General features: G+C 36.6%; 1 protein-coding gene across 1 annotated transcript in view; it reads left to right on the forward strand.

Moving 5' to 3' along the window:
- HABP4 (hyaluronan binding protein 4) overlaps positions 1–19,884 on the forward strand; it is a 45,589-nt gene that overhangs the window by 11,770 nt on the left and 13,935 nt on the right. The window contains exons 3-4 of the mRNA XM_069088025.1: positions 1,182–1,346; positions 10,335–10,421. Coding sequence (XP_068944126.1) covers positions 1,182–1,346; positions 10,335–10,421 — 252 coding nt within the window. The remainder of the gene's footprint in view (positions 1–1,181; positions 1,347–10,334; positions 10,422–19,884) is intronic.

Raw genomic sequence — 19,884 nt, forward strand, 5'->3', positions numbered from 1 at the left:
AGCAGCACTTGAATTGGAGTGAAGGCAGTGGATGTTGGGAATAATCCAATGTTCAGCCTTAGTTTGCTAATTTTTCCCTTAAGAAACCAATTTGACTTCCAGTCTCATTCAACTGAAACTGACCTCTCTGAAGAGATCATGATTTCTTTTTTTTTTTTTTTAAAGCAATTGGGGTTAAGTAACTTGCTCAAGGTTACACGGCCAGGTGTTTCTGGGTGGGTGCTAAGTGTCTGAGCCCGGATTCTATCCCCCAGGTCATCCCGACACTGGGGCTGGTGCTCTTACTTGCTGAGCCACCTGGCCGCCCCGAGACCATGAGTTCTCAATTTCCGACCATGAGTTCTTAATTTCCAAATCTAATTGTCTTTTCTCAGTCTTCATTGTCCTTGACTTTCTACAGCCTTTGACAATGTCAGTCACACTCTTCCTGATACTTTTTGCTCTCTGGGTTGTTATGGCATTACTGTCTCCTGGCTCTCTTCCTGCTTGTCTGACCATGCCATTTTTAGTCTCCTTTGCATGATTGGCAATAGGATAAGTGTGGAGGATTGTGTAGAGTTGAACTGGTTTTCCAAGGAGTTGAGATAAAGTATGTAAAAGAGCATTGTGAGGGTGATAATCTGGAAAAGAACTGAGGTCTGGGGGAATTGGAGACATGGGTGAAGGGAAGAAGAATAGGGTTTAAGGTCATAAAACAGAGGGAAAAGTAGAAAGATAAAAACATGATGAAATTAATGAATTTTCAGGCTTAATGAACATGGATATGGAACATGGAATCTCTTCTCAGAATAATAATGCTTTAATTTAAAAAAAATTTTTTTTTTTGCAGGGATTAGGGGAGGGCATTGGGGTTAAGTAACTTGCCCAAGATCACACAGCTAGTAAGTGTGATAATAATGCTTTTAAATACGTAAAATAAAATACATAGAATTTATAAAGGAAACCAAAGGTTAGTGGAAATAAAAAGGCATTTTTCCCATCTAAATTCAAAGACCCCCTAAAATCTATACAAAGACCCTGAGCTTCAGGTTATGAACACTTACTCTCTTGCTTTCTACTTCATAATGCCTTAGTACCCTTGTAACATGCTAGTAAGAATCTTAAAAATTTTATCAAATTAAAAAATAATAATATTTAAGCAACCTAGTTCACTATTTTGGTATTTCTTTTTCTCCTTTTAGGCCAGTTGAAAGATTTGAACGGGAAAGACCAATTAGAGGCCGTGGAGGCGTAAGGGGTGGGATGCGAAGTAGAGGAAGAAGTGGGGGAACGAACAGAACTTTTGATGGTTTTGACCAAAGAGGGAAGAGAGAATTTGAAAGACACAGCGGTGGAAATGACAAAGTGTAAGTTCTTTTGGACATGAAATGTTCTTAAGGTTTAAATTAGTTTTGAATTAATATGCCTTTTGTGTAGCTTCCCACCTTTTTTTAGACTATTTCTGAATTGGAAAACTAAGGGAAATAGGTCTTCAATTTAAAAGAATATTGTTTCTGCCTCTAGAGCAATTAGATCAGAAGATAGATCCAGTGGAAGTGGAGCTCATAAATAGGGATCGGTTAAAGATGATATCAGTTGCCCTCCATGTTTGTGCCCCCACTGTACATTCTGAGATGAAATAGAAAATTTATTATCCAGTTGTCTTTTGGGAAAGCAGAATGGCATAATAGAGTGCTGAACCCAGAATCAGAAAGATGTGGTTTCAGATCCTCCTTCAAACACATCTTAATTTTGAGACCCTAAATTAAAACCCTAAACTTCCCCTCTCTGAATTTCAGTTTCCTCACCAACAAAATATCACCCACTCTCAAGGCTGTATAAGAAGCAAATTAAATGATGCATGTGAAACACTTTACAAACCTTTGCAGAGCTGTATAGAAATGTGAGCTATTTTTATTGCCTCAGAGTCTGTTTTCCTTTCCTAAAAATAGTTTTCCTCAGTGATCTGCTTGAAATACCTTCCTATTTGTGTGTCATTAAGAAGGGCCTAGTTTAAAGGCAAATATGTACTTTTAAGCTATCTTCATAAAATTCATGGGACATCTCTACGGAGTGGACTTGAAATGAGATGAAATTTCATTTGACGAACATTTGGGTGGAGGGCTCTTGTGCAGTGCTCTGTAACATTTAACTTCCTTTTCTAATTTCACCAAATATTGTTGTTTTATATAATAATATATTTATTTTCTATATAAAATATAAATTACATAGCTATATATATGATTACATTATATATGTTTATATAACAATAACTATAGTTCACCAAAATTATTCTTTTATTATTTTAAGTCAGCAGTTTTGTAATCTGTCAACCCAGTGTTTGAGCCACTACTATATTTCTATATGCAGATTCCTCAGTGTTTTTATAACATATTATTTAGGGCTCTTTAAGATTTTCTGAATTATTTTTCACCACATCCCTGTGAAGTAGGTAATACATTTTTATTGTCCTTATTTTACATGAAAAAACAGGTTTTGTGAGGTTAGTGTCCCTGATCACACAGCTTTTGAGTGACAGTGGTATGATTTGAATGCAGGTTGCTTGACTCTGAATCCAGTATGTTTCCACTGTATCGTGGTGCCTCATAGAAACAATAAAGTAGGCACCCTTAATTTTTTTCAATATTTTTGCAAGCCCATGATATGTTACTTTGTTCTCTTAAAATTATTTCCAGAATTCAGATACATTTTTTTTTAATCTGAAAGAAAAATCTTTCTTGATGTTAAAATTTTGAAAATTTCTCTTTTTTCCTTTTATTCCATCAAATTCCTAGTTTTTTTTTCATACTTTTCCTCTTTCCTTGCTTTTTCTATCTTTTATAACAACTGTAACAATATTAAGATAATTCTTCAGGGATGGCTAGGTGGTGCAGGGAGGAAGAGTGCCGGCCCCAGAGTTGGGAGGACCCGGGATCAGTTCCGGCCTCAGATTCTGAACACCCACACACAAAAAAATCTGGCCATGTAACCTTGGGCAAGTTACTTAACCCCAATTGCTTTAAAAAAAAAAAAAGAAGATATTCTTCAAATGACTTTTGTAAAAATGGGTATCTTGATGTCCTAAGATCCATTCTATGATGTGATATTTCTGTTTATTGGAAAGAGTAGAACCAGGTTTCAGGAAAGGATAGATTGCTTCTATGAGCTAGAAGGTATGTCTGTAGATAAAAACAAAATGTGGGGTGTTATACATCAATGAGTTTCTAGAATTAGATTTCTGTGATACTAAAAATGGCTGCTTTTGTTGTTGTTTTGGGGCCTGGACCTGTGATTTCATCCAGGGACAATCCATGTCCTATGAAAACACCTGACTGGCGTCTTCATCTATAACAGTTATCTGAGCCACTAAAAGGCTATGTAACTTGCCCATGTTCACACAGCTAGTATGTTTGAGAGGTCAGATTTCAACACAGGGCTTTCTGACTCCAAAGTGCTCATTCTCCATACAATCACTTCATTGTTTTTCTTTCTCCTTTCCCTTAGGATTGTAACAATATTTATAAACACATTTTAAAATTAAATTTGGTGGTTTGTATATGTAAAATTCTTTATAAGGAGTGAAAGGGTTCAATGAGTTTTTGTTGGCATGGAAAGGATTTTTTAATTTTTGTTTCCCTTTCTTTTCAGTGTTCTTTTTGCCCTTTCTAATTTTAGTACTATTAGTGGGACCATTAACTGGCAGCAAACCTCAACTTTTTCGCCTTTTTGGGGATTATTGTATAAATATGGAGTAAGAGACCAAACAAAAAAAATAACTTTGAAGTTTGATGTATTAACAATGTATTTCTGCAAGATTGCTCTGTATGCTTATGTGTGTATAATTCATATAATACTTGTACAACTTAGAAGAGCACTAGCCCTAGAGTCAGGAGGACCTGAGTTCTAATCTGGCTTCTGACACTTAACACTTACTAGCTGAGTGACCTGGAGCAAATCACTTAATCTCAGTTGCCCTCCAAATAATTTTTAAAAAATGAAAAATTTTCCGTTGATTAGTGAGAAAATTGGCAAGGAGCAGAAGTGGTAAAATAATTTTAAAAATCATTCCTTTTCCATTCTTTTTGGGTTATAGATGTGTTTCAATACTAATATTTGAATATATGCACCTCTAACATTATTGGGATTTATGGTATTTAACTAGGATGCAATGTTGTTTAAAAAAAAAAAAGGTAGAACTTTCTAGCTTGTTCATTTTGCTTTCTTGTAGAGTTCTTCTACTTTATCTTGGAATGGCAGTACTTTTCCATAGATAATCTGTGTTCATATACTCAAAAATTGCTGCATGTGTAAAATATTTCTGTATCTGTTTACATACACAATATATCATGTCTGTTTGTTATGTCTTATTTATGGAATCTGGCCTATTTGTAAATGGACCTGCCCACTTGTAAATTGGAAGGTGTGACTTGTTGCCCCTTTGTAGGTTGGAAGGGTGATCTGTCCAAGTTTAAGGGCTTAAAAAGTATTTTCCAAATTTTCTCAAGTTACAAAACAGTGAGTAAGGGAAAAAATCATTTAGTTAATAGACCACGAATTTTAAAAAACATTCCACTGTAAATTTATTTCATCAAGCTAAAAGGAAAATCTGTGCTTGCCAAGAGAAGAGTTGGTGTTTGCTGTCATAGCCAATGGAGAATCCAAATCAGAAAAGGATTCCCACAATACATAATAGAATAGGCACTGTCTTCAGAATCAGAGAATCTGAACTCCAGTGCCACCTCTGTTGCATTACACTGGTGCTACCTCAATAAGTCATACCTTCCCTGGGCTTCCATTTCCTGATCTCTGTAAGATGAGGGGGTTGGACTAGGTGTCCCCTGAGGTCCCTTCTAACTGTGGATCTATGTTTATTTTAATTCCCTGGACAGTGAAGTCCTCTAGATGCCGCTCATTTACACTTGGCATTGCCTTTATATATCAAGTCCTGAAACATTAGAAGTTCCTAAATGAGAATTTGCCCTCACTGTCCACACAGAGAACTGAGTGGATGAAGAATGCCTGTTATCCACATGATGTTATACAGATAAATGAACATGCCATGTGACTTGCTTGTCATCTCTCTGCAGATGACTCACAGGTCTTCATACCCATCCCTCATTTTTTGCTGGAGCTGTATTATACATATCCAACTGAATGTCCCATAGGCAACTTAAACTCACCATGTCCAAAAACACCCTCTTATCCCCCAGCCCGTACAGCTACCACCCTAGTTCTTATCATCCCATCTCGTCCAGACTATTGTAATAGGCACTTAATTAGTCTCCCTGCTTCAGATTTCTCCCCTTTCCAATCCATCCTCTGTCAAAAGTGATATTTCTAAAGCACAAGCTTGACTATGTTAATGCAGTAGCTCTCTTGCCCCAGGGACAAAAATATAAATTTCTTTAGTATTTAAAACCCTTTGCAATATGACTCCAGCTTGCCTTTCCAAAGTTACTGCACATTACTCCTACTCATTCCATGTTCCTGCCAAACTGTATTATTTGCTATTTCTTCTACACAATATGTAATCACCTGGCTCTTGTGCCTTTGCTTGGGTTAGCCCTTGTATCTAGAATGTACTCTCTTCTCACCTTGGTTTAGAATTCTGAACTTTAGAGCTCAGTCCCAATGGCAGTTTCTATATGAGACCTTTCCTAATCTGCCCAGCTGCTAGTGCTTCAGCCCAACCTCAAGAAACAACTTCTTGTTCACTTGCTATATAATTTTTATATACTCCTATGCATACATGTTTTCACAATAGAAGAAAGACTGAATTTGGTTTTTGTCTTTGTATTGTAAGGTATAGTGCTTGGCTAATAATAGGTACCTGTTGTTCAGTCGTTTCAGTCCTGTCTGAGTCCTTGTGACCCCATTTGGGGTTTTCTTAGCAAAGATATTGGAGGGAATTGCTGTTTCCTTCTCCAGCTCATTTTACAGAAAAGGAAACTGAGGCAAATAGAGTTAAGTGATTTGCCCAGGGTCAAACAGCTAGTGTCTGCAGCTGGATTTGACTTCGGGTCTTCCTGACTCCAGGTATGGCACTATATCCGCTGTGCCACCTAGCTGTCCAGCAGCAACAACAAAACTTGGGCACACTGTATATGGACCATGAGCCTGAGCCAGAACTAAATAGGTGAAGATCATTGTAATTGCCTTTAGGAAATCACATAGTTTATTTAATGACCCCAAGCGTTTCTCTGAAACAAAGATCCATATTTCTAACCATTGTCATTATTTCCTAATTGTACCATCTTCTAGAATTGCTTGTTGTAACAAAGAAATACAGTTACACAAAAGAGATAACATGTTGCCTGTGTCTGACAGCCAATATAACCTACCACTTTTTTTCTGAGTGGAGGTAGAGGAACAACTGGGTGTGAGTCAGTAGTGTTGGACTTGGAGTTAGGAAGAACTTGTTTAAATCCTGCCTCGGGTTTTCATTGTGTAACCCTGAGCAAGTCAATTAACTTTGTCAGCCTCAGTTTCCTCATCTGTAAAAATGGTGATAATAGTAGCATGTACCTCACAGGGTTGTTAGGACCAAATGATATAACATATAGAAAGTATTTTGCAAACCTTAAAAGCGCTATATAAAATCTAGGTCTTTTTGTTATTATCCAAATTCGGGTGTCTTTTACTCTTATTTTTCCTTTAGGTTAACATGTACTGCTTACTTTTCTCTTTTTCATTTCATTGAAGTCTTACCAAGGGTCTCTGAATTCTTTAGATTCATATAGTACTTCTTAATAGCACAGTAATATTTCATTAATTCGCAGTTTCTTCAGTTGTCTCCCAGATACTTATATTTTTCTGATGATCTTTGACAAAGACACATGGAATACCAGGCTTTATGAATAATGGAGAGTTATACGGTAGCTGTGAACAGGCTATCATATATTAAAGATGAGGACTTGTGCAGTATAAATGATATAAAAATGTCATTAGAGAAGTAGGGAAAAAAGATAGATGTATGTATAAGACCGAAAGGTAATTAATAGATAGCCCACTCTCAAAAATACCAGTATTGTAACCTGCATTTTTATGTTCATCTGCCAGAAGCAATTTTATTTAACATTAACCTAATATGCAAACATTTATAACTTGGAGATCTAAATGTTCAAACTGGCACAGTCCAGTCACCCGTGGCCTCCAATATGACTCTCTGCCCCCACAATGATTTTAGTAACATTTTTATGTATCTTGAAGACATATTAAAGTACAATTTGAATTAACATTCTGGAATAGATAAACGATAGTCCCATTCCCTCTCGGATAGCTCTCTGACTTCTGAAGTAAGCAAAGGGAACTCCTTGAAATACATATATTATCCTTTCACAGCAGAGCAGGTTGAGTTATGGCTCCATCATTTTAGGCATGTATAGAAGCCATGACAAAAACAGATTGGGTGGGTACAACCCAACGTTAATCCCTTAAATAATTCTGTACCTTACCAGAGTGTTCAAAAACAGGTAAGTATTTTTTTGTTCAGGTTTGATTTGAGATTTAGTGTTTTTGCAATTAGTATTAGGATAAATAGGAAAACATTTAAAATTGTTGTGTTGGATAGAGAAATTGTCAAACAAATGATGGGAACTCACTGTCTTCAAATGAAGATACGTAGGTTATCCACAGTCATTTGAAAGAACGCTCCAAGTCACTAATGATAGAAATGCTAATTATTCCTGCGGTTGCACCTCCCGCCCGTCATATTGGCAAGGGCGGCAAAAAAACAAATACTGTAAATGTTCAAGGAATCATAGAAAGACAAGCATAGTCATGCATTATTGGTAGAATTTAAACTGGTCCAGCCATTCTGAGAATACAGTTTTGAATTATATTTTTTAAAAAAAATCACTGAACTATATTAATCCAGCTATAACTCTATAGAGATCAAAATTGGAAGGAAAAACCCACTTTGTGTGAAAGTATTTGTAGTGGCATAGAAAATGACTGAAGAAATTGTGACACATGGGTATAATGGAATAGAACTGAATTGTAAAAACTGGTAAGTATGAAAAATTCAGAGGAAGTTAGGAAGAGTTATATGAACTGATGCAGACTGAAATAAGTAGAAAGAGAATAATTTATACAGCGACCATAATACTATGCAGGAAAACAGCATTAAAAAATTTTAGAACTCTCATCAGTGTAGTGACTAATCATGACTTACGAAGACTGGAAATAACAGGTAGTGAGTTCTAAAGGGTGGGATGAGGCACAGACTTTTAGATGTGATCAGTTTATATTCTGATTCCTTCTTTTTCACTGATTTTTTTGTTAACAAGGGAGTGGAGAATGTTCTAGTGGGGGCTGGCTGTGTCTTTGGGAAGTGACCGTGATGGTCATGACATTATTGATGAACATTTAAGGGGGAAGGCAGAACATTGTTTACAAAAGTTTAAAATATTTTTGGTTGTAAGAGAGTCATTGCTGCCTGTTCTAATTAGAGTTGTGAAGAACCAAGCATTGTTTCAAGTCAACAAGCATTTTTATTAAGTGCCCACTACATACCAGGCACTGTGTTAAGTGCCAGGAGTACAAAGAAAGACAAAAGACATGTCCTGCTCTCAAGGAGGTCACAGTCTAATGAAGGAGATAACTTTTCAACAACTATATACAATGATATAGATAAGATAAATTGAAAATAATCTTGGAGAGAAAGCAGTAGCATTAAGGGGGCTCAGAATAGGTGGTGTTTGTTTTGCAAAAGGTGGGATTTTATTTGACACTTACAGGAGGCCAGAGAAGCCAGGATATAGATATTAAGGAGAGAATTCCAGGTTTTAGTGACAGCCAGGGAAAGTGGAAAGAGTCAGGAGATAGACTAGCAAGGAGGCCAGTGTTAACAGATCATAAAATACAGGGAGAGGAGGGGGTAGTAAGGAAAAGTCAGGAAGGGCCAGGTGATGAGGGGCTTTAAATTCCAAACACAGGATTTGACTGTAGAGTTAAGAGAGTGAGAGAAAAGTGGAGGCACTGATTATGGAGGGGCCTTTTGAAATGGAGGTTTAACCATAAAAGGGAAGAGAAATATAAAATTAAAGGTAACAGTGAAGGTTTTTTGATGGTAATGGGGGGAGGGAACATATTTTAGAAGGTCGAGAAGCAGCTGTAGAGCAGGGAGAGACTGAAGATAAGTGAGCTGGTGATGATAGAGAGGCAGTCTGTTAGAGAAGATGAAATGACATACAATCCCTCGTACACAAAAAAGGGGTTTCCGTTGGTAAGAAAGGCCTTCTTTTCACAAGAGATGGGGTGAAGGAGCAGATAATGGTGAAAGGCAGCTGAGCGATATGATATAAACAAAGGAGTGAAGGGAGCTCTTAGCAAATTCCCTCAATTTTATTTTAGTGAAATGTGAGGCAAGGTTCTAAATTGAGATGATGGGGGGAAGGAGAGCCACAGAAAGTTTGAGGAGGGATGAAAAGATTTGGAAGAGCCACTGTGGTAAGTGGCTCTTAAGTAGATTAGGGAAGTGTAAAAAGATTTTCTTCCTTCATTGAGGGCCCAGTTGATTTAATTCAGTCAACACAGTTATAGTATATTGCTCTGTTTAGCAGCACATGAGTATAGAAATGCATATTTGTATGCTGTATGGGCAAAAGTGATAGGGATATCTGTGTTTCAGAGGTGCTCTTTGTTTAACTAGTGGTTCTCAAGTCGTTTGAGGTTGACGGATAATCTGTTGTATATATTTGTTTTCTGGTTTTATCTTCTGCCATGTTACTACTTCCTTTTATTCTCTTCTATGGATTTTTCTCAAGAGTGTTATAGTTTATATATGTTATATATGTACATATAACTTTAATATGTTATATATAAATTTATGTTGGATATATTATTATCTATACATATTTGTGTGTATTATATAGAATTTATATATTTTAAAATTCTAATCAATTGTAGCTCATTTTTATAATTGAAAATACACTGGTGTATCCAGTTGTAGAATGGGAAATCATTTCTAGCCATTTTCTACTTTAGAAAATTTCATGAATATCTATAATCAAAGATCTTAGTATTTCCTGTAGCTATAATGTCTAATTTTTGTTTGTACAGGAAAGAATCTCAGATTACAACTTGTTATCTTAGAGTAATTTATTCTTTATATTTGAGTTCAAAGAAATTCAATGATCCTCTTGATTTTCAATGGTAATTGCCTTGGTGATGTATAAATATCCAGTGATGTAATAACATTATGGCAAAATTAAAAGCAGCTTCTTAAGAAATTCAGAAAAAAAGATATTTGAAAACTGTCACCTGGATTTCTGATTCATCACATTTCTACAAACATACATACTTCTGGATAACAATAACAATTTTATTATGACTATATTTTTATTATTTTACAGTGAGTTAGAGCAAACTGCTCCCATGGAAGAGACTGCAGAAACAGAAGAGCACCAAGGAGTAGCACCTGAAGGAGAATCTTTAACCAAGTATGATGTTTCATTGGGGTATTCTTGATTTGAGCATGCTTTCAAGAGTATTGGTCAATTGATGGTTCAGAAATGTGGTGATACAGCACATGAATGTTTCAAAGACTAGGCCTGGTGGCCATATTGCAAATCTTCAAATTTCTGCCTGTGAACCAGCATTGACTAAGTAGCTGATATGCTTTTTTTTTTTTAATCTGTTCCTTGTATTACTCACTTTTTAGGCAGATGGCAGCAGCAGATTTAGAACTTGTTGATTTTCTATAATCCAAATTTTGTGGTCTTGTTCAAGACAGTTTGTTTTTTAGAAGAGCCTACTGAGTTGTGACATTTAATATTGTTAATATCAATATTAATGCTATAATAATATTGTCAATATTCACATTGCTAATATCATCACCAATATTCATAGAAACATAAATTGGTAGGGGGTAAAAATTGACCAAACCACATACCTCCAATTAGACAAACTTTTGTGCTAATTCTGGTATGTTAATTTTCTCTCTTATTTTGATACTTTTTGTTTTTTATGCACAGTTATTTTCTGATATACATAATTTCCTTCTACCTTCTTCCTAGCCCCATAGAAACTCTTCTTGTTCTAAAGAAAATCAGTTAAGCAAAACCATGACATCAACCATGCATGTCTCATGGCATGTGCAACATTCAGCATCCATAGAGAGGCTTCTTCCTTTCTACTGAAAGGGGAGAGATATTTTATGATCTGTTTTCTGGAACAAATAGTGACCATTGCCTTAAAACCTTAGCTTGTTATATCTATTTCTTATGCCAGACTTGTAACCGCATTGAAAATTTTCCACATCTTTCTCAGGAATATGTCTTTGGGGGGGGGGGGGGGGCAGTTGGGGTTAAGTGACTTGCCCAAGGTCACATGGCTAGATTTTGTGTTGTATCTGAGGCTGGATTTGAACTCAGGTCCTCCTGACTCCAGGGCCAGTGCTCTATTCACTGTGCCACCTAGCCGCCCCAAGGAGTATGTCTTTTCATTTTTATTTGTTTTGATTTAAGCATTTTTCTAATAGCTCTTATTAAATATTCTCCTTGAAGTCTCCCTTCCATTGTGCTTTTTCATATTACTTTTAAACAAGCACTATATCTGGGACACAGTAGGCACTTAATACACTTTTGTTGACATTACTTGATATTCTGCTTTTCTTTTAAAAATATATATATAATATTTTATTTCCCTCCCATTTACATGTAAAAATATTTTTTAACATTTTTTTATATTTTAAGTTTCAAATTCTCTTCTTCCTTCCCTCCCTTTCACTGAGAAGGCAAGCAATTTGATTGATATAGGTTATACATTTGTAATCATGCAGAATATTTCCATATTAGTTATGATGTAAAACAGACAAAAAAAGCAAAGAAATTAAAAAAAGAATATGCCTCAATCTTCATTCAGAGATGGGTAGCATTTTTTAATCATAAATCCTTTGGAATTGTCTCAGATCATAGTATTGTTCAAAATGGCTAGGTGGCACAGTGATTAGAGTACCAGACCTGGAGTCAGGAGGACCTGAGTTCAAATCTGGCCTCAGACACTTAACACTTACTGGCCGTGTGACCTTGGCAAGTCACTTAACCCCAGTTGCCCTGCCCTCCCCCCTCCAAAAAGAAAAAACAACAGCAACAAACTTATTCACAGTTAATCATTATATAGTGTTGCTGTTTCTATGTATAGAGTTCTGGTTCTGCTCATTTCACTTTGCATCAGTGCATCATTTCTTATAGGGTAGCAGTATTCCATGACAATCATATAACACAACTTGTTCAGCAATTCTTCAGTTAATGGGTATCACCTCAATTCCCAATTCTTTGCCACCAGTAAAAGAGCTGCTATAAACATTTTTGCACATAGAGGTCCTTTTCCTTTTTCTTTTTTAGCTCTTTGAGATACATATCTACTAGCAGTATACGCTGGGTCAAAGTATGCAGTTTTATAGCCCTTTGGTCATAGCTTCAAGTTGTTCTCTAGAATAGTTGAATCAATTTACAATTCCACCAACTCTGAGTACATTACTGTCTCAATTTTCCTATATCTCTCCAACATTTGTCATTTTCCTTTTCTGTCATACTAGCCAATCTGACAATTATAGGGTGGTGGCTGTTAACAGGATTTTTACTGAGCCAAGTAAAATTCTCTAACCTGAGAATGCTTGGAGCCTCACAAAGCAGGTCCAGAGACAGGAGTATCAGCAGTCAAGTAGTTTAATAAGTTTTAGAATGAGGAATGTTCCCTTAGCTCAAGCAAAAGTATGTTACATACTTAAATCACAACTGGGGAAGGAGGGAAGGAGGGAGGTGGATTATAAATAATAAATAATAATTTATAATTTAAACCTACAAGTCCCACAATACAACAGTTCTGAAGTCAAGTCTTCGTGGGTCATGACCACCTTTCCTAGAATACAGAACCAGAGTTCTGTGATAGGAACAGGTTCTACAGTCTTTGATTCACTTCACTTAAAGTCCAGTGATTGTGAGCATTGTCAGAGTTTTGATTAATCAGTTTAAGCTGCTTTGTGAACTCTGATTCCCAAACCAGAGAGGCAACTTCGGAGAAAATCAAATTATTAGTATATTCATTACACATATTGATTAACATGAAAATTGTAAATTCCTTTCTCATACCTCAGTGTTGTTTTAATTTGCATTTCTGTAAGTAATAGTGATTTAAAGCATTTTTTCATATGACTATAGATAGCTTTGATTACTTTGTATGAAAACTTCCTGTTCAAATTATCTGACCATTTTATCAATTGGGGAATAGTTCTTATTTTTATAAATTTGACTCAGTTCTCTATATTTTAAGAAATGAGGCCTTTATCAGAGTAGCTTGCTGTAAATTTTTTTTCACCTTTATGATTGATTAGGAGCTGTGTATTTCCCTCCATCTTATTTTCCCCACATTTCTCCTAACTCTTTTTCCTTTCACCCTCTTCATCCTCAAAAGTGTTTTGCTTCTGACTGCCACCTCCCCTAATCTGCCCTCCCTTCTATCAGCCCTCTCCCATTTTCTTATGCCCTTTCTTCCCCTACTTTCCTGTAGGGTAAGATAGATATCTATACTCAACTGAATGTTCATTTTATTCCCTCTTTGAGCCAATTCTGATGAGAGTGAGGTTCAAGTACTCCCTCCTCCCCTATCTTCTTCTCTACTGCAAAAGCTCTTTTGAACTTCTTTTATGTGGGATAATTCACCCCTTCCTTTCCCTTTTTCCCTAGTGTATTCTTTCTTACTCCTTAACTTTATTCTTTTTTTTTAGATATTTTCCTGTCATATTTAGTACACACCCATGCCTTCTGTCTATACAATACTCCTAACTGCCCTAATAGAAAGTTGTTAGAAGTTACAAATATCATCTTCCCTTGTAGGAAAGAAAATGGTCTAAAATTATTGAATCCCTTATGCTTTCTCTTTACTGTTTACCTTTTCAGGCTTCTCTTGAGTCTTGTATTTGAAAATCAGTTTTTTTATTCAGCCTGTGTCTTTTCACCAGAAGTACTTGAAAGTCATTTATTTCACTAAGTATTTTTTCCCCCTGAAGAATTATACTTAGTTTTGCTATTAGGTAATTTTTGGTTGTAATCCTATCTCTTTTGCCCTCCAAAATAACATTTGAATTCCTCCAGTCCTTTAATATAGAAACTACTAAATCTTGTGTTATTCTGACTATGGAACCACAATATTTGAATTGTTTGTAATATTTTCTCTTTGATATGGGAGGTCTGGAATTTGGCTGTAATATTCCTGGGAGTTTTTATTTTGAGGTCTCTTTTAAGAGGTGATTGTTGGATTCTTTCAATTTCTGTTTTACCCTCTGGTTCTAGAATATCAGGGCAGTTTTCCTTCACAATTTCTTGAAAGATGATGGCTAGGCTTTTTTTTTTTATCATAACTTTAAGGTAGTCTAATAATTCTTAAATCTTTTCTGGATCTATTTTCCCAGTCAGTTGTTTTTCCAGTGAAATATTTCATGTTGTCTTTTCATTTTTTCATTCTTTTGATATTGTTTTATTGTTTCTTGATGTCTTGTGAAGTCAGTAGTTTCTACTGGCCTGATTCTAATTTTTAAGGAATTACTTTCTCGGTGAGCTTTTGTACCTCCTTTTCAATTTGGCCAGTTCTACTTTTTAAGGAGGTCTCTTCTTCAGTGAACTTTTCGTATATCTTTTTCCATGTGGTCAGTTCTGTTTTTTAAGGAGTTCTTCAGGGGATTCTGGGAAGATGGCAGAATAGGTCCGAAAATTCTGAGCTCTCAAGATTTTCCCCCACAAATGAGTTAAAAATAGCATCTTACGGTGAACAAAGTGTGGGTAGAGATAAATAAGAACAGGGGCATAACTGGGGTCCTTCTGGGACAATTTGAGAAGATCAGAAGAAAAATCCCAGGATGAGGTTTGGTCCCTGTGAAGAGTAAACACCTCCAGGATAGGTTCCGTTGTAACAGCAAGCCCCAAGCCTCTTAAACAACAAGTGGCAAGCCCTGGGGTTAGTTGGTTTGAGAGGTTGCCTTGGCCCCAGCCACCAGAACTTTTACCCCCAGGACAGTGAGAAGAATTGGGCATTTGAGTCTGGGAAGATTGAAGGAACCCCTGCTGACCAGGAATGCCAGACCCAGCTGTGCTGCAAAGAGCGTCAGGGGGAGAAGGAACCAGCACGTGTCTGGTGAGTACAGAAGCAGGGAGGCAGAAAGCCCCTGACTGTGGGCACTTATAGGAGGTTGGAAGTTTGGCTTTGGTTTCAGGCTAAAGGGAAGAGCTCAAGATCTGGGACACCATTTCCCATACCCCAGGGCTAGAGGTGACTACAAATAATTAAGATACTTATCACAAAAAAATGCACAGGGGAAAGAGAAAGAAAACAACCACCCAAACCTATCATGGGAAGAGAGATGACCAGGGTTCATCTTCACAGAAGATATTGAAGTAAAGAAACCCCCAAAGAGTGATGTCAAATGGACACCTGTCCAAAAAGAATTCATAGACGATCTTAAAAAAGACTTCAAAAATCAAATGATAGAGATGGAGGAAGAACTAAAAAAGAAAAGAATAATCCAAGAAAAACAAGAAGGGTAAGAAAGGAAAGTTAACCAATTAGAAAGGGAGATCTAGAATCTTAAGGAAGAAAATAACACCTTGAAAATTAGAATTGGGCAAAGTGAAGCCATTGAAATTATAAGAGGGGGCGGCCAGGTGGTGCAGTCAATAAGAGCATCGGCCCCGGAGTTGGGAGACTGGGCATCGGTTCCAGCCTCAGATACCTGGCACCCACACAAAATAACTGGCTGTGTGACCTTGAGCAAGTCACTTAACCCCAATTGCTTTAAAAAAAATCATAAGAGATCAAGAAATGATTAAACAAAATATGAATAATGAAAAAATAGAAGAGAATGTGAAACATAGTCAAATTCCAAAATTCCAAATTCAAACCCCCAGCTCAAGGAAAAAATATTAAAAGCATCAAGATTAAAGCAATTCTATTTACTCCTCTCGTAAATACAGCTTGAAATCATCCTGGTAACATTTAATATAGTCACAGTTGTATTAAATAAATAATACCATCTGTTATTTTATATTTCCATATCACCTGTAGTTTCGGGGTCAAGACTTTGGAGATATGTTTGTTTATAAATTAGGAAGAATAACTTTCAGTGTCTTTATTGTTTCATTAGAATTTGCCTTCTTTTGAAAGGAATTAACCCATAAGGAGAAAAAAAAAGAATGTTTTAATGGAGCATTTGTTTTAATTACATATTAGGAGAAATAATTTGTTGTGTTTTTGCTTCAGGGTTTTTCCCCCCTTTTTAATTTTTCTTTTTTTTTTTTATATGTATGCATGTACATACTTTTGTTTTCTCCAGAATGGAATACTTTAATGCATTTGGACATTTTATTATTGTAAATTTTGCTGCCCATTTGAATGCAAATACATTGACCTCTTTCATAGGAGGCATACACTTTTGTCAGCTATGTTGAGGAGAGTAATGTTGGCCAGCCATGTCTGTTGTTTTTTCTTTTTCTTTTCCAATCACGTCTGTTTTCTCTCACAATGTTTACACTTTGAAACTTACTGCTTGTTTTTTTTTTACCCAGGCTCTCTCTGTCTCTGTCTTTCCTTCCCCATGCCCCTTCCCTTTCTCTCTATCTCTCCTCCACCCCCTCTGCTGGAGTTGTAGTACCCCCTCATGCACCTGATCCCGCTCATGATCAGCACAGGACATTTGACTTGCTCTGTTTCTGATCTAGACTGATTCATCTCCTCTTAGGAAGCATAGTAGCCTCCAGCAGCACAACATATTGGAGCTGCAGGTAGTGTAGACATCCAGAACTGCTGAACTCAGTTCATCCACAAACCTCAGCCTTCTCAGCAGTGCAGATTACAGGCATCTGCCACCATGGCCAGCCCTGCATAACTTTTAAAAACTAGTTTTTATTGGTATATTTTGTTTGTACATGATCTTCATTTCTCAATGCCTTCTCCCTCCCTTTAATAGATCTATCCCTTTTAAAAATGAAAGAAAACATAGGGGCGGCCAGGTGGCTCAGCGAGTAAGAGCACCGGCCCCAGTGTCAGGATGACCTGGGGATCAAATCTGGGCTCAGATGCTCAGCACCACACCCAGAAATAACTGGCCTTGTAACCTTGAGCAAGTTACTTAACCCCAATTGTTTTTTAAAAAAAAATGAAAGAAAACAGTAAGACAGTTCAGTAAAACTATCAGTCAAGTCCAACAGCATATGTATCATCATAAGATCCTATAGAGTGGGAATTGTTTTTTTTTTTCATTTTTCAAAAGCTTTATTAACTTCTGATTTACATCATTCATTTCTGCCAGATTTTGAATTACAAATTTTCTCCCCATTTTCCCCCTACCCACTGCCCCAAAATAGCAGTCCCACAGGATATCCCCTCCTCCAATCTGCTATCTCCCATATCTTCTCCCAAACCCCTTTCAACTAGGAATTGTTTTCCTTGTATTTTTACTCCTAACACCATGCTTGGTCCATAAGAGGTGCTTAATAAATACTGGTTTAATATTTTCTCTCTCTGACTCCTCAGCAAAGAAAGAATAGCGTACTGACATTCTTATGTCTCTTCTTCGGGTCCAAGCTTGACCATTCCATTTGTGTTTGTTTCATTTTAAATTTTTAGTTCTTTTTGTTTTTTCCATTTGCATTGTTGTGGTGTGTGTGTGTGTGTGTGCTGTTTTCCTTTTTCCTCCTATCTTTTATCTCCTTGGGGCCAGCTCTAGCTTTAGCTAGCCCATTGATTCAGGCTTAATGTTAAAATGCAGTGACCATTAAATGCAGTAAAAAACAGGAGAACAAGATTTAAAGATACCAATTTAATAAAGCAGCTACTCCTTTGCCTCAGCATTTACCTCACAAGCCTCTAGGTCTGCAAGCTATTCCTACAGGGCAGTGGGAATTTTGCTTAAAACCTCTGCTAACCAGCTCTCCAAGGTGGGGGGCTTTTTACACCTGAGGCTAAGAAGAACAGGTCTGCAAGCTCTCTTGAAGAAGCAGCCCAGCCTCATAAAGCAAGTGCTGCTCTTCCATTTTAGTCCTTTTCTGAGCACAAAACAGCCAAATGTCTCTTCATAGTAGCTGAAGCACTTCACAGTTACAAAAAAAGCTCCTTAAAGTTTTAGCATTTGTAAATGCTAGTGACTTTTTAATTAGGAGCACCACCATTAAAAAACAAAATCAGAGAGAAATAGAAAATGTTTAAATTCAAAAGAAGAATCCAAAGTTTCAAAAATCTTATTTTATTTTGTTCTGTAATATATTTTCAAAAAAGTTTCTCTTGTTCTGAACTACTTTGTTTTTTATTCTTTATTTTCTATCCAGTTTAATAGCTTATACTTCACTTTATGCAGCATACATATTCCTGAAAAGTTCCGTGTGTAAATTCAATCATTTAAAATGCACCTGAGGGCGGCTAGGTGGTGCAGTGAATAGACCACCGGCCCTGGAGTCAGGAGGACCAGAGTTCAAACCTAGCCTCAGACACTTAACACTTACTAGCTGTGTGACCTTGGTCAAGTCACTTACCCTCTATTTCCTTGCCTTCCCCCCTCCAAAAAAAAGCAAAAAATGCAGACAAAAAAATGAACAGACAGGTTCATTTTACTTAAAGAAACTCCCAAAGAGTTCTTTACAGTGTGAACAATTGCTTCCCAGTTTTTCTGGGTTTTTTTGTTTTTGCTTTTTGGAGGGCAGCTGGGGTTAAGTAACTTGCCTAAGGTCACATGGCTAGTTTTTGTGTTAAGTGTCTGAGGCAGGATTTGAACTCAGGTCCTCTTGACTCCAGGGCCAGTGCTCTACTCACTGAGCCACCTAGCCACCCCCTCCAGTTTTTCTGTTTATGGTTGGATTTTTAGTCTGTTGTATCAATGTGGCATATCATTTCTTGGCATATTTTGAAATCTGCTTTCTTCAGATCTAAAGCATATATCCAAGACTGCCCAGTCCTCTCTCTCTCTCTTTTTCTGTTGTTAGGAATTCTAAGATGAAATGGCCATTTGCCCCCAAATTCCTGTTATTCCATCCATAGCAATCATTTAATCCTTGTTGATGAAAATCAGATCCAAAATAGAATCTCTTGTTTGTTCTTCCATAAATTTAGAGTGGTATAGTTGTGATATTAGTATTAGTAACAATATATTTCTGACCTGAAGTTGATTAATACATATTCATTCTGGGGCAGCTAGGTGGCACAGTGAATAGAGCACTGGCCCTGGAGTCAGGAAGACCTGAGTTCAAATGCGGCCTCAGACACTTAACACAAAAAGTAGCCATGTGACCTTGGGCAAGTCACTTAACCCCAATTGCCCTGCAAAAAAATATATATATGTATATATATATATATTCATTCCTCCTGAACATCAGGTCATTGCCAAAGCTTCTAATAAGGATTCTCTTTACTGTTATATCAACTGAACAATTCTTAAAACTATTACAGAAGAACCATCATTTTGGCAGTTTTTGGTCTTACTACTGAGTTGCTTTTGAAATCATGACCTACTTTCAAAGCATTCTAAATATATAATCTTTACCCAATCATCCCCTGGCAATATTGTACCTCACTATGCATCTCTTGTCAAAGCAAGCAAGAAAAATCGAGTATAGAAGAGGGAAGTCTTTGGAAGCATGTGTTTCTGAGTGAGGAAGAATGAGAAGGTACTGTACTAGGTTAGTGATCTGAGGGAAAGCACTGCATCCATTTGAACATGACTCTGCATGTGACTTAACATTCTTCATTTTATTGGTTTTCTACCCACTCGGCACTTCCAATTCAGGATCTTTTGTTGTGTCCAAATAATTTGTAGGTAGGATTCTTATTTTTAAACACTTTAGTAGATTTTTTTCTTTTTTGTTTGATGTCTAGTTGAAAAATTAGTGATTTTTATTAACTAGTGTTTTATTGTTTGTGTAA

The sequence above is a fragment of the Petaurus breviceps genome, unplaced genomic scaffold (genome assembly GCF_028583685.1).
Source record: "Petaurus breviceps papuanus isolate PSGF00001 unplaced genomic scaffold, PetGlider_PUasm1.0 183, whole genome shotgun sequence".
Lineage (NCBI taxonomy): Eukaryota > Metazoa > Chordata > Mammalia > Diprotodontia > Petauridae > Petaurus > Petaurus breviceps.